Source organism: Polistes dominula, unplaced genomic scaffold, assembly GCF_049000335.1.
Source record: "Polistes dominula isolate Pdom_NZ unplaced genomic scaffold, Pdom_raw_medaka contig_80, whole genome shotgun sequence".
In the NCBI taxonomy this organism is placed as follows: Eukaryota; Metazoa; Arthropoda; class Insecta; order Hymenoptera; family Vespidae; genus Polistes; species Polistes dominula.
The window spans coordinates 3,055,001-3,067,670 of NW_028301111.1; the positions used below are offsets into that span (position 1 = coordinate 3,055,001).

The window sequence follows — 12,670 nt, forward strand, 5'->3', positions numbered from 1 at the left end:
ACGACGACGACGACGACGACGTCGATAATGACGACGGCAATTAATTGCTTTTGCTTAGCGAGGATCAGCTCGTTTGATAAAATCGAAGGAATTCGGCGATGTAAACGGCAATAATGATCAGACGTCGGCCGTCCTTGAGGTTACGCTAGGCGATCGACTGTGAATGACAACGCGATGTCCATTTTTCGTGACGAATCCATCGCTTTCGACTAATACCGCTGTTTGTCGAACACGTGGATCCGTATCGGGATCATCGCTTTCCTCGCTGGGACCACCGAGACGTTGTTGTTTGTGCTTTCTCCAGGCATTTTGTATCAACCTGGCACAATATTCCTCACGTTGACGCCATAACGTCGACGATACCGGTTCGTAACCGGCCTCACCTGGACGAGTTTGTACCTCCAAATCACCAGTTTCTTCAATTGGATTACCCTTGCGCGCGAAAAAGTCCTTTGTAAGAGCATCGAGGATGTCGACGCAAAACATAAGGTCACCCTTACATATCGGGATATCCATCGACACGATCTTATACTTATTCGGCTTGTGTATTTGCAATGGGGGCTCCAATACGTCTAAGAAGTCCGATAACTGATCATATCTTATATATTGTGTACCCTTCGGATCGAATTGTTGCCAAATCTCGTAATACATATCGTAATCATCGTCAGTCAAACCTTCTTGCACGTCTTCAGTTGCTTGAGAATAATTTTCCAAGATAACAGCGATGTACATGTTTATCACGATCAAGAAACTGATCACCAAGTATGACAGCAGATAGGCTATACCGATCGTCGATGAACCGCAATTGCCAGGATAACCGATTTCGTTGTTCGGTTCTTGACAATCCTCTTCATTTATTATGCCGTCCAATACGCCGTCCCAACCGGCGGACGTTGACATCTGTGGTTTCATTATTTCATTGTATTTCAATTATATATTTAATGTGTTGTTACTACTAGAATTGACTGTATTTTTCTTATAAATTTTGTATAAGTTGATTTACCAACCTGGAACAGCAGTATCATCGACTGTCCAAAAGTTTTAAAGTTATATACATCGTCGAGACCACTCTTGTCCTTAACGTGCATGAAAAAGGACATTCCAAAGATAGCGAAGATGAACATTACGAGGAACAGCAGTAGGCAAATGTTGAATAGAGCAGGTAAGGACATCGCAAGAGCGAATAATAAAGTACGAATGCCCTTTGCACCCTTCACAAGACGTAGCACACGACCGACCTTAGCCACTCTCACTACTCGAAGTAAGGTCGGGGATACGAAATATTTCTCGATTATATCGCTGAGCACCAGACCTATATTTAAGAAAAAAAGACAAACAATATGTTAGAACAATTTCTTTGTTTTATATTTCTATGGTGATTTTGGATATAGGAAATAATTGGAGATTGATTGGTAATTGAAAAAAAGATATTAAAATAAATTATTTGGAAGATTGTGGTCATAGGTTAAAAGGTATTATTATCACGAATTTATTGAAATAATTTCTAATTAATTTTGTTAATTTTTTCGTGCACTTTCGTGATCTATGGTAATTAGAAAAAAAAATGTTCAGTATGCCATGCTTTAGAGAAAAAAAAAATCTCTCTACGTAGCTGTCGTGTTGTATCAAAAATCTGATCTATTTATAAAAGTGTTGTGTATTCGAAATTGTTTAAAAAATATTTTGACGAGAATGTTTGGCTTTCTTTTTTATCTATCATATATGAAATGATCGATGCTTCTGATTTGTTTTTTTTTATTATTTATAAAAGCAGATAAGGTGCATCTGACTAATTCACATTGTCCAGAAAATAGAAAACATATCAGTGAATAGATTAAAAAAAGAATCATGCTATATTCGAGCACGTATTTAAATTGAAGAATCGTGCAATCAAATTTGTTGATAATATTTTATCGAAGTAAACTAATATTAGTTTGGTTTTCTTTTTTTTTTATCTAATTATCTGAGATCTACTGTGCAGTGAAAAAAAAAGTCTATGATCTATCACCCAATAAAAAAATAGTGTGTATATTTTAAAAAGTATCGTGACATTCCAAAAATCGAAAAGAAAAAAATGAGAAGAAGTATCAGAACAGAACAAAAAAAGTAAAGACACGATCTCGAAACTAGATCTAAGAAAATTGATTTAGAAAAAAGTATCTACGATATCTATTTTTTGATACAGACCCCATCTTACCGGTAACATCGATTAAGATTAGTCGAATATACAAAAAAATGTAATTTTGTTTTGGGTAGCACACACCTTGCTTGCTTTTGTCTCCTGACGATTAATAAATTTGTATAAAACATTAATAGATTAATAAAAATTTGATTTTTAAATATTAGAAATATTAACTTAACTAATTATTATCTTATATAATTTTTTTGTAAATAAATAAATAAATAAATAAACCACGTGGTGATTCACGTGTCAGTCATTTTTTTGTTTTAATCTCTTTTTGTATAATCGTCAGGAGATAAAGAAGTTTGGTGCATTAGCAACGATTATTGTATACTTATTGTTTTTTTTTTTTTTTGGAAGGATCAAGGTATATAAAAGGTTGTCACAGAAGGATATTATGAAATAGGATAACATCAAAGTAACGTCAATGTGAGGCGACGTAACTTAATGATATCGATCAGTCGTTGCGACGCAAATGAAACGTACGAATCTGTTGGTTCTTTTTAAATCTATAAATTTAAATATTATTTGTTTGTTAAAAACAATTTTTATACGTGCACGTGAAAAAGATAGATAGATAGATAGATAGATAGATAGATAGATATATAATTGTGGTGAAATGTTCAGTTGTTTGTTACATGCCTATGATATGATGCTTGCTATATTATTGACTACTACTACTGAAATATAAAGCATTCGTTTGATTATGAACAAATTGTTCGAAAAAAATTTGAAACAACCAACAGGATTCTTAGTTTCGTCTTAAATAATTGACATCGTTTCATCAGAGTCATACGACTGAGTTAATCATTATGTTACGTTACCTAATATTGATAATATAACAACAGTTAAATCAAAGAGGTTCCAGGGCTCCTTGAAATAATGGTAACGTAGGGCGAAAACTTTCAGGAGACACTCGCTGGTGAATATCACAATGAATATCATATTGAGATAGTCCAGAACGTTGCTGAATGTGTCGCTCATTTGATAATGGTCCAATGTCATCGTAAGCATGTTAAGCCCGATGAACAACATGATTATCATATCGAACATTTTGTCCGTCACTATTTCGAACACTATAGCTTGCGGTCTCCACTGTAAATCAATCATAAACAATTATATTAATTATATATCGAATCACAAAATTGTTATATCGATTTGTTAACACTATGACCTCCGTTAATTTTTGCATGGCATCAACGTGGAGCCACTGGACGTCATAGTGTTAATAAGGATGATAATGAAATGACTTACGATTGGACGAGGAATGGCCTTCAATGGTTTCTTGCTACCCATTTTTTTCATGGCATTGTAATATTTCTTTTGATCCTCCGTCATGAACATTTCGAGTGATCCACCGGCTTTCTTCTTTTGCTCGTTAAAGTTGTCGATGATCACACCAATGAACAGGTTAAGGGTAAAAAATGATCCGAATATGATGAAAAATACGAAATAGAGATACATGTAGATGTTAGTTTCGCGTATTGGTTGTTTGTCGACCTACAAAATAATAATAAACAAATTTATTATAAAATGAATCCAACGAGATTCACACACACACACACACACTGATCAAATTGATGCAACTGATTGATTTTGTCTTACCTCTCGCGAATCGATAGCGTCGTTCATGATTTGTATCCATCCTTTGAAGGTAGCCACTTGGAAGAGGCACAGGTATGCTTTACCAACGTGATCGAAATTCATCGGTGAATTTTCCCATGTGTAATTTTCCGCTACACATGCGTTTCGATCAGGTATGATTTCATAACTAAGCGTAGTCTTATTCGCATCGACGCACTGTAAACATTATTTTTCAAGTGAAAACTTCTTTAAAATGGATGTGATTTGAAAAAGTGAAATGCATTGATGTAGGGGGAAAACGAAACCGGGATGTGTAAAATCCTACAATTATCTTATACTCTTGATACTCTGCATTCATCTCAAGGTTTAACTTTTAACACGTGTGATCTGAACACATGATTATTTATTTTTATTTCATATAAAATATTGAATATTATTCTAAAATTTGCATAAATTAATGACAATATTAGAGTTAATATTTGATTTGTTAATTATTTACTTTCTTAATAATTATTATAAAAATGCTAGGAGGCCTGTATGAATGCAACCCTCCAGACACACTTTGAAAATGTTGCTTGCGAGCGACATCTTCTGGGACGAAATTTTTTTCCAGTCAAAACTGTTTATACACGTGTGTATGAAGGGTTGCCTATTTTTCGGGCAGAACAAAAATTCCGTCCCGACAGATGACGCTCGCAAGCAACATTTTCAAAGTGTGTCTGGAGGGTTGCATTCTTACAGGCTCCGCACATTTTTATAATTAAATTAAAAATTAAATAAATAATTACAAATTAAAAGTAGAAATAATATTATAATAATAAATTATCGTCAAAATTTGTTTACTCGAAGGTTACACTTCTAACTTGTGTGATATGCATACAAGTTTTCTTTTTAACAAAATATAAATATCTGAATGAAAAAGAATAAATGAATGAGATTATTATAATGAATTATATAATAAAAATGTGAAATATTTACCTTGAAATACTTGCCGGCGAACAGCTGCACGCCCATGATGGCGAATATCAGCCAAAAAATAAGGCAGACCAGCAAGACGTTAAAGATGGATGGAATAGCTTGTACCAAAGCGTTGACGACTACCTGTGAGAATAAGGATTAATTATTGAAAATTATGATGTTAAACAATTGATCATGTAATCTTCGAATCTAGAAATATATAATGTATATGCGCTTCTATTTTATGCGCTATTCTATGATGCGCCAACTATATATATATCTATATATGCGTCTCTATATGCGTCTCTAATATTCCTATATGTAATGTATACTAATATATATATATATATAAATGTGTATATATATGCGCCTATATGCGCCTACGCGATTTTGTGCGACAGACAGAAAGATAGATAAAAGATAAAAGATGAAAAATAAAAAAAGAAAATGAAATAAAACAAGATAATAGAAATAGATAGATATATTTATATATATATATATATGTAAAAATAGAAAAAGTTAGGCATTTTTTCTCAAAGTTTTCAAGTATACGCGATCGGCCTTATGCAATTTTATATATTTTTTTTTTTGTTAGTGTTGTTTTATTTTTTATTTATTTCTTTTTTTTTTTTTTTAATATAACCAGCCAAAATTTTTTTTTATTAATTATTTTATTTTGAAAGATGTTAGATATTACAAATAAAATATAAAACAAAATGTTTTATAATACAATCGTTCAAGATTTTATTTAATTTATTTAATTGTATATTTTATTTTGATTAATTGCACAATATAATAAAAAAGTAAAATCATTAGACGAATAATAATTGATATTAATTAAAATGTAATTTAAATGACAGGCCGATCGTCGTAAATAATTTTTGATGTAAGATGCATTGGATACATCTACATATATACATATATCTATGTATATGTGTAATATTATGTATCTTTAGCGAATATAAATTACTATACTACTTCTACTATATTGATTACAACTGTTAAGTGTTTCGTATTTGTGTACAAGTAATATCGTTAAAAAATAATAATAATAAATAATAAATAATAATAATAATAATAAGAAGAAGAATAATAGCACTATGTGAAATAATATACGAGCTACGAAGATAAAGCAATATTTTGTTGTTATTGTTGTTGCTGTTGTTGTTGTTGTTATTATTGTTGTTATTGTAAATGTAGAAATTTACAAGCACGTAGAAAAAATCGTGCGTGGAAGGTTAGTAGCACGAAATAGCAAGAAGCGCTTGTGTGCGTCATGCTGAAAGCATTTTTTTTTTTTTTTAAGCTAAGCAAAGTGAATAGAAAGAGAGAGCAACAGAGAGAACGTGTGTGTGAGAGAGAGAGAGAGAGAGAGAGGAAGTGAGAGAGGAAAAGAAAAAGCTCAGTGTCAGCGAGAAAGCATAATCACATTTGTGGTCTGAGTGGGATTAGAAACTAATCAATAAGAGAATGAGCTAATGAATTAAATAAATAAATACAAAAAGAGAGAGGGGGGGGAGGAGGGGACATAGTAAGCCAAATAAGTGGACAAAATAAAAAAAAAAAAAAGATAGAATTGACAATGGTGAGCTTTGAATGAAATTGAAAGAGAATTGATAGAAAGAGGATTTGCAAGCATGTGAATAAATATGCACTTTGACAAAAAATAAATAAAGAAACATGATAGAATTGTTTTCTATCTTTTAAGTTAGAGAAAAAGAAATAAAATAAATCAATTTTTATTTACATTGGTAATGTAGTTTTGATGTTAATCGCGGACAAACAATTGTATATTTACAAGAAAACGAAATATAATGCAATATAGTTCAACATTATTATTATTATTAAAGTAAAATAATAATTAACAATAATTTGTGACAACATAAATAAGAAATAAATTAGCGTAATATTTATTTTACATTAAAATAACATAAATAATTGTGTGCAAATTGAGATTAGAATGAAATGGAAATAAAAATGAAATAGAAAGAGGATTTGCAGGCATGTGAATAAATATATAAATATATGCACTTTGTGTTGATAATAAGAAATAAAATAAAATAAATAAGGAAAGATAAGATAAGATAAGATAAGATAAGATAATTAGATAAATAGATTGTAAGAGTTAAGCAAGGTAATTTGATAAAAAAAAAAAAAACAACAAAAGAAAAAAATTTAAGAGTGGAAGGAAGACACAGTGGAAGGTTAGTGGGTGGGTGGTGGTTTGTTTATGAAATCGAAATATAAATCGATTGATTAATATTTGAAGAAGAAATATAGCAGATAATAAGAAGAAAAATAAATGAAATAGAAATAGATAGTTGCAGAGCGAGCTACTATATAAAAATTAGATAAATGGTGTCAGGGCGTGGGCATGACCAATAACTCTACGCCCAGTGCCTCAGCGACCTTGTGTTGCAGTTTTATATGTTGAGAAACGATGTATTATATTTTTGAAAACGATGTATTTATATTATGTCAAGTTTAATACGATCTTGCTTTTAATTTATTTTTTTTTTTTTTAAAGGGATTATTAAATAATAATATAGATAAATAGGAAGAGATAGAAATAATATTGGGTTGACAATCTAAAGTAATTGCAAATTTTTCAAAGGAAAATTATTGATGACATCTGCAATTATTTAGTTGTCAATTCAATAAATAGAGAAAGAGAAAGATAGAAAGAGAAAGATAGAAAGAGATAGATAGATAGATAGATAGATAGATAGATGGGAAGAAAGATAGTGGTAGATAAAGATAGTTAGTTGAAAGATTCAAATGAGGAATTGGTCCTCTCATTTTTGATTATTATAATTCTATATCATATTATTTACTATCAGCTTGTATTACGTTTAATTTTATCATGGATAATTAATTATTTATTTAAACAAAAAAATATAGAAAAGTATTCTATCATAAATTGGAATAAAAAGTGAATTGATATGGTTGCCCTAAAAAATAAAAAAAAATAAAAAATAAAAATTAATGAACAAACTTTTAATTTGATACTTTTATCATCATCATAATTATCATAATTAATTTTGCAAAAATGTGGGACAAGATAAAATAAAAATAAAAATAATAGATAGACAAATAAGAAATATAATAAAAAAATTTCTATTATATTTTTGTTGTTACTGACTAACAATTATTATAATTATAATTATAATAAATATTGAATTTTTCATTTATATTTTGTTTATAAATCAAGATCGTGGTTTATATATGCTGCTGCTGTTGCTGTTGCTGCTGCTGTAGCTGTAGTTGTAATATTGTAATTGTTGTATATTTGTAATTGTTTTTGTAATTGTTGTACTACTGCGTGTTTTAATAATTTTTTTTTAAATAATGATTGCAAAACTCATCTAATATCTAACTAATAATAATTAAAAAAAAAAAAAAAAACGTTTGTTTGATTTTCTACTACTATGTTTCGCCAACAAGCTTTTGTGTGCATTCGCGACGATCAAAATCGTTCGAATAAAATGCATAATTCATCACGTGCATGAGAATAAGATAAACGTGGTATTAGTGAGGGGGCTGGGGGGGGGTGTTTTGAAAAAGTGAAAGGTGAAAGAAGGGTGTTTCCAGGTGTATTTTTTGATTGGAATGAAAAAAGGGGGGGCTGGAAAATTGTTGTTGAAGGTGACAATTTTTACGAAGATGAATCGAATTCAAGTGAGGGAGAAAAGGGACTCTAAGTTTAATTTTTTTTTTTTTTTTTTTTTATCTTTTTCTTTCATCCATTTCAATAAGAGAGAAAGAGAGAAGAAAGATAGACAGAAAGAAAGAAAGAAAGAAAGAAAGAAAGAAAGAGATAGATAGAAAGGTAGAAGAGAAACAGAAAGTATTTTTTTTTCATTTATAATTTGTTTCTATTTTTTGTTGTTGTTATTGTTGTTGTTGTTGTAAAAAATTGAAATTTGTTTATAAAAAATAGAACACACGGAATAATCGAAATTTACTAATTAAATACATCAAATTAAAATTGTCATGGGTATGATTAAAAATAGTATGGAATATAAATTAAATATACATATATAATATATATATATATAACTATAATAAACTACTCTATCTTTTAAGTTGGATGAAATTGCACAGAGTGTGCAAAATTTGATTAAAATTGGTTCAGTAGTTTAGGAGTCCATTGCGGACAAACAACGTGACACGTAATTTTTATATATATTAAAGATGTATATGTATATTTTGTATATATATGTATATATATATATATATATATATATATATATATATAGAAAATTTGGACGACGATAATTGAAATATTTGATGAAGTATAATTAGAAAATTTGTTTGGAATAAGAAATGTCAAAGAGCAAGTGACAAGGTCCGCTGAGACGTAGGGCTACATACCCGCATCCCCTGCATTCTAGACATCGCCCTGAGTGGCCTTAGGGCCCTTAGGGTCCTCATTGTTTTGAAGGCTTGGATCCCGCCAGCGCCACAGAGCGACGCTACGAAGTTAATGAGCGACACCTGCGAGCGAGAAACGAGAGCGAATCACAGCAAGATGTTTTTTCTTTTTTTTTTTTCACAGACTACGGGAATGGAAAATTGTGTGTGTTTTTTTTTTTTTTTAAATTATTTTGGAAATTTTGGTTCTATTGGTAGAGAAGAATCCATTTTTTTTTTCGAGGAAGCTAATTATATATATATTAATTCCTATCAATAATAATAATAATAATAATATTCATTTAGGAATTGGTTCATTAATTTGGTTAATTATTTTGTCAATTAGGATAGGAACAAAAATAGATCATAGGATTTAAACAGAGATAGATAGATTGATTGATAGATACAGAAAAATAAAAGATATACAAATTGAACCATTTAAAATTGATATAATTGTTTATTATTTCAATTCTTTGTTAACACGTTCCATGCTAAGCCCTTTTTTGCTTGACTTGAGGTTCAGAACCTTCAGATTCATTAGATTTTCAGTGCATTCAATAAATTTGTCTAATAAGTGTATCCCACCGGTGGTACACGTGGTCTGTTAGTCAAATTCAACGGTGTACCACCGGTGGTACATGTGGCATGGAACGAGTTAATCAAATATTAAATACTATAATGTTTAATTAAATTGTTTGTTTAGAAATTGACATTAAATTCTAATGATTTTTCAATCAATATCAATTTAAATGGTACATCCTGTATATATGTACAAATATATTTATATATGTATATATATATATATATATATAGAGAGAGAGAGAGAGAGAGAGAAGAGAAGAAAGGGTTGATATTCATAGGGTGTTAGAGATGGAATGGTTAAAAAGAAACAGAAAAAGAGGAAGAGAGAGAGAGAGAGAGAGAGAGTGTGTGTGTGTATGTATGTGAGTGAGTGAGATAAAAGGCTTGACGGAAGTGACGACGGACGCGGAGAGTTCCAGGGCTGCCAAAAAATTGTCGCAAATCTGCAATGGACGTTCCTTGAGACAGTAGTTTGCAAGCAGATACACAACGGGATCCTGATGAGAGAAAATATCTGTTGGGTAGCTCACTTTTTTCTCCATATATTTATATAAAAATATAATTATATAAATATATGGATTAACAATAATAATAATAATAATAATAATAATAATTATATGTATAATATATATATATATACGCACACAGTGTATAATATACGACAAATAAGTAAAAGAAGGAATAATAGGCGGCTGGACAGAGCCCAGTTATTGGCAAACACACACGTAGCGGTTCAACAATAATTGTAATCATAATAATTAGGAGGATATATATATATGTATATATATATGTATATACAATGAATCACCTGTATTATTATACACCTCACATATATATCTCTACTGTATATTTATTAAGTTTGGATTTTTGGAGTACTTTGACAATTATTTTGTGTGTTTTTTTTTTTTAATATATTCAAAATGAAATATGTTACTGTGATTTGATATTTGTAGCAATTAACTTGACTGTTTCTAATATCAATTAATAATAATAATAATAATAGTTATATAATTATTACTATATTAATAATAATTTTTAATTAATAATAATAATAATAATAATAATAATAATAGTTAATTATCCAATTAATAAATGAATAAAATTTTTTTATTAAAATTATATTAACTATATATTAATAATTAATTAATATAATTATTACTACTGTATATTAATAGTAATCACAGTTTAGATATATAATTTCATTTTATTATATATACTCTGTGTGTGTGTGTGTGTGTGTGTGTATAATTTAAAATAATTTAAAAACATATTATTAATTAAAATTTAATAATCAATTTTGTTAAATTACATGTGCAACATGTTGCACACAACATTCCAACATTCACAAGTTGCATGTGAGTTGTAAAAATAATTCAGTGATTCATTGTATATATATAAACATAGATAGATAGATAGATAGATAAAGAGAGAGAGATATAGATAGATAGATAGATAGATAGATAGATAGATAGCAAGGAATAATTAATATATATATAAATATATATATATATATATATGAGAATATACAGGAGCAAAACATAGACGTAGACGACGATGACGATTTTTAACGACGAAGACACATGAGCGATGATATCATCGACGATCCTGAAACAAACCTGTTTAGAAAAAAAGGGCTCGTAATATTTGACAAAGAGACGCACGGCAATAAAGGGTTATTTTCACATAAATAATTAATACATAAACAACGAACGATGTTTTGCCTAGCAAATTTAATTGTTCAAGCTTTGATAAGTAAAATATAACAACGAGGGGGTGGGGCGGATTGGTATCTCAAAGTTATGTTAAATTCTTTTCCTTTTTTTTTTGTTTTTTTTTTTTTTTTTAACAAGGTAGGAAAAGAGAAAGAAAGAAAGAAAGAGTTAGATAGATAGATAGATAGATAGATAGATTGAGAGAGAGAGAGAGAAAGAGAGAGAAATGAAAACAACAACATCGATAAGCGTCCGTGCGTCTCAATAGAAAAAGATAGATAGATAAATAGATAAATAGATAAAAATAAAAAGTATAATTATCTTTTCACACTCTTCGTTTTCATACGCAAAAAATAAAATAAAATAATAATAATAATAATAATAATAATAATAATAATAATAATAATAATAAGGAAAAAAAAAAGGGCTGGCACGCACACATCGTTGGGCGTCTGGTGGCTTCGTACACTTACACATAAAGCATCTAGATAAATTATAATAATATTAATTATGTATATATATATATACATAATATTGCACGATGGGATTTATATAAAAAAAAAAAGTTGAAGTTCGTTTGATAAGAGTTCAAACAAATATAAAACGTAAATATATATAATATTAATAGTTAATTTGTTTTATGTTTGCACAACGATATTGCTGTTATTATTAAAAGATATTTTTGTTGTTTGCATTAGATAAACAAAAGGCGTACATAGGCGTTAGTAAAGGCTTATAGTACGACAAATAATTTTTTTTTTTTTTGTTAATTATAATATATAATAATCAGTGCGGACACCAAGTAGAGACGCCAGTGTATTTATTTTGTATCTCTTTTGCACATTTTGATTTAAAAGCACACCACAGTACGAGCTATAAATTATTATTTTTATTTTTTTTTATTAATATCTTTAGATCGTATTTTAGATATTGTTGTCCTTTTTTTCAAAATATTTTATTATTTATTATTTCTTTTTTTCTTTTTTTTTTGTTTTCAATTTATTATTCGTTCAGTCAGATTTTTTTTGGTTCATTTGACTCGTCGTCAGGGTTTGTTTTCGTATTTTTTCTTTTTTTTTTTGTGTTACCCTTTTTTCTTACGTTTTTATACAATAAATTTTATTCTTTCGCGTTACTGTACTTTGATCTTTAGGCTAAATAAAAAATACGAAGAGAAAAAATTGGTAAATAAAATAAATATTTGACGTTTGAAATGTGCTTTTTTTTTTTTATACAACAC

At 29.0% G+C, this 12,670-nt stretch overlaps 1 protein-coding gene across 14 annotated transcripts in view; it reads right to left on the minus strand.

The window, feature by feature from the left end:
* The window catches only part of para (sodium voltage-gated channel paralytic), a 55,681-nt gene that overhangs the window by 8,471 nt on the left and 34,540 nt on the right, over positions 1 to 12,670 (minus strand). For 8 of the 14 annotated variants that reach the window (XM_089176735.1, XM_089176730.1, XM_089176729.1 and 5 more), the window contains 7 exons: positions 9,098 to 9,220; positions 4,745 to 4,867; positions 3,788 to 3,982; positions 3,437 to 3,682; positions 3,007 to 3,277; positions 1,008 to 1,312; positions 1 to 900 (listed from right to left, as the gene is read on the minus strand). The exon at positions 1 to 900 is cut by the window's left edge and continues 8,471 nt beyond it. In XM_089176735.1, the coding sequence (XP_089032861.1) occupies positions 118 to 900; positions 1,008 to 1,312; positions 3,007 to 3,277; positions 3,437 to 3,682; positions 3,788 to 3,982; positions 4,745 to 4,867; positions 9,098 to 9,220 (2,046 nt within the window). In that variant the 3' untranslated portion in view covers positions 1 to 117. The remainder of the gene's footprint in view (positions 901 to 1,007; positions 1,313 to 3,006; positions 3,278 to 3,436; positions 3,683 to 3,787; positions 3,983 to 4,744; positions 4,868 to 9,097; positions 9,221 to 12,670) is intronic. The other 6 variants (XM_089176734.1, XM_089176732.1, XM_089176736.1 and 3 more) reach the window with 1 other exon arrangement.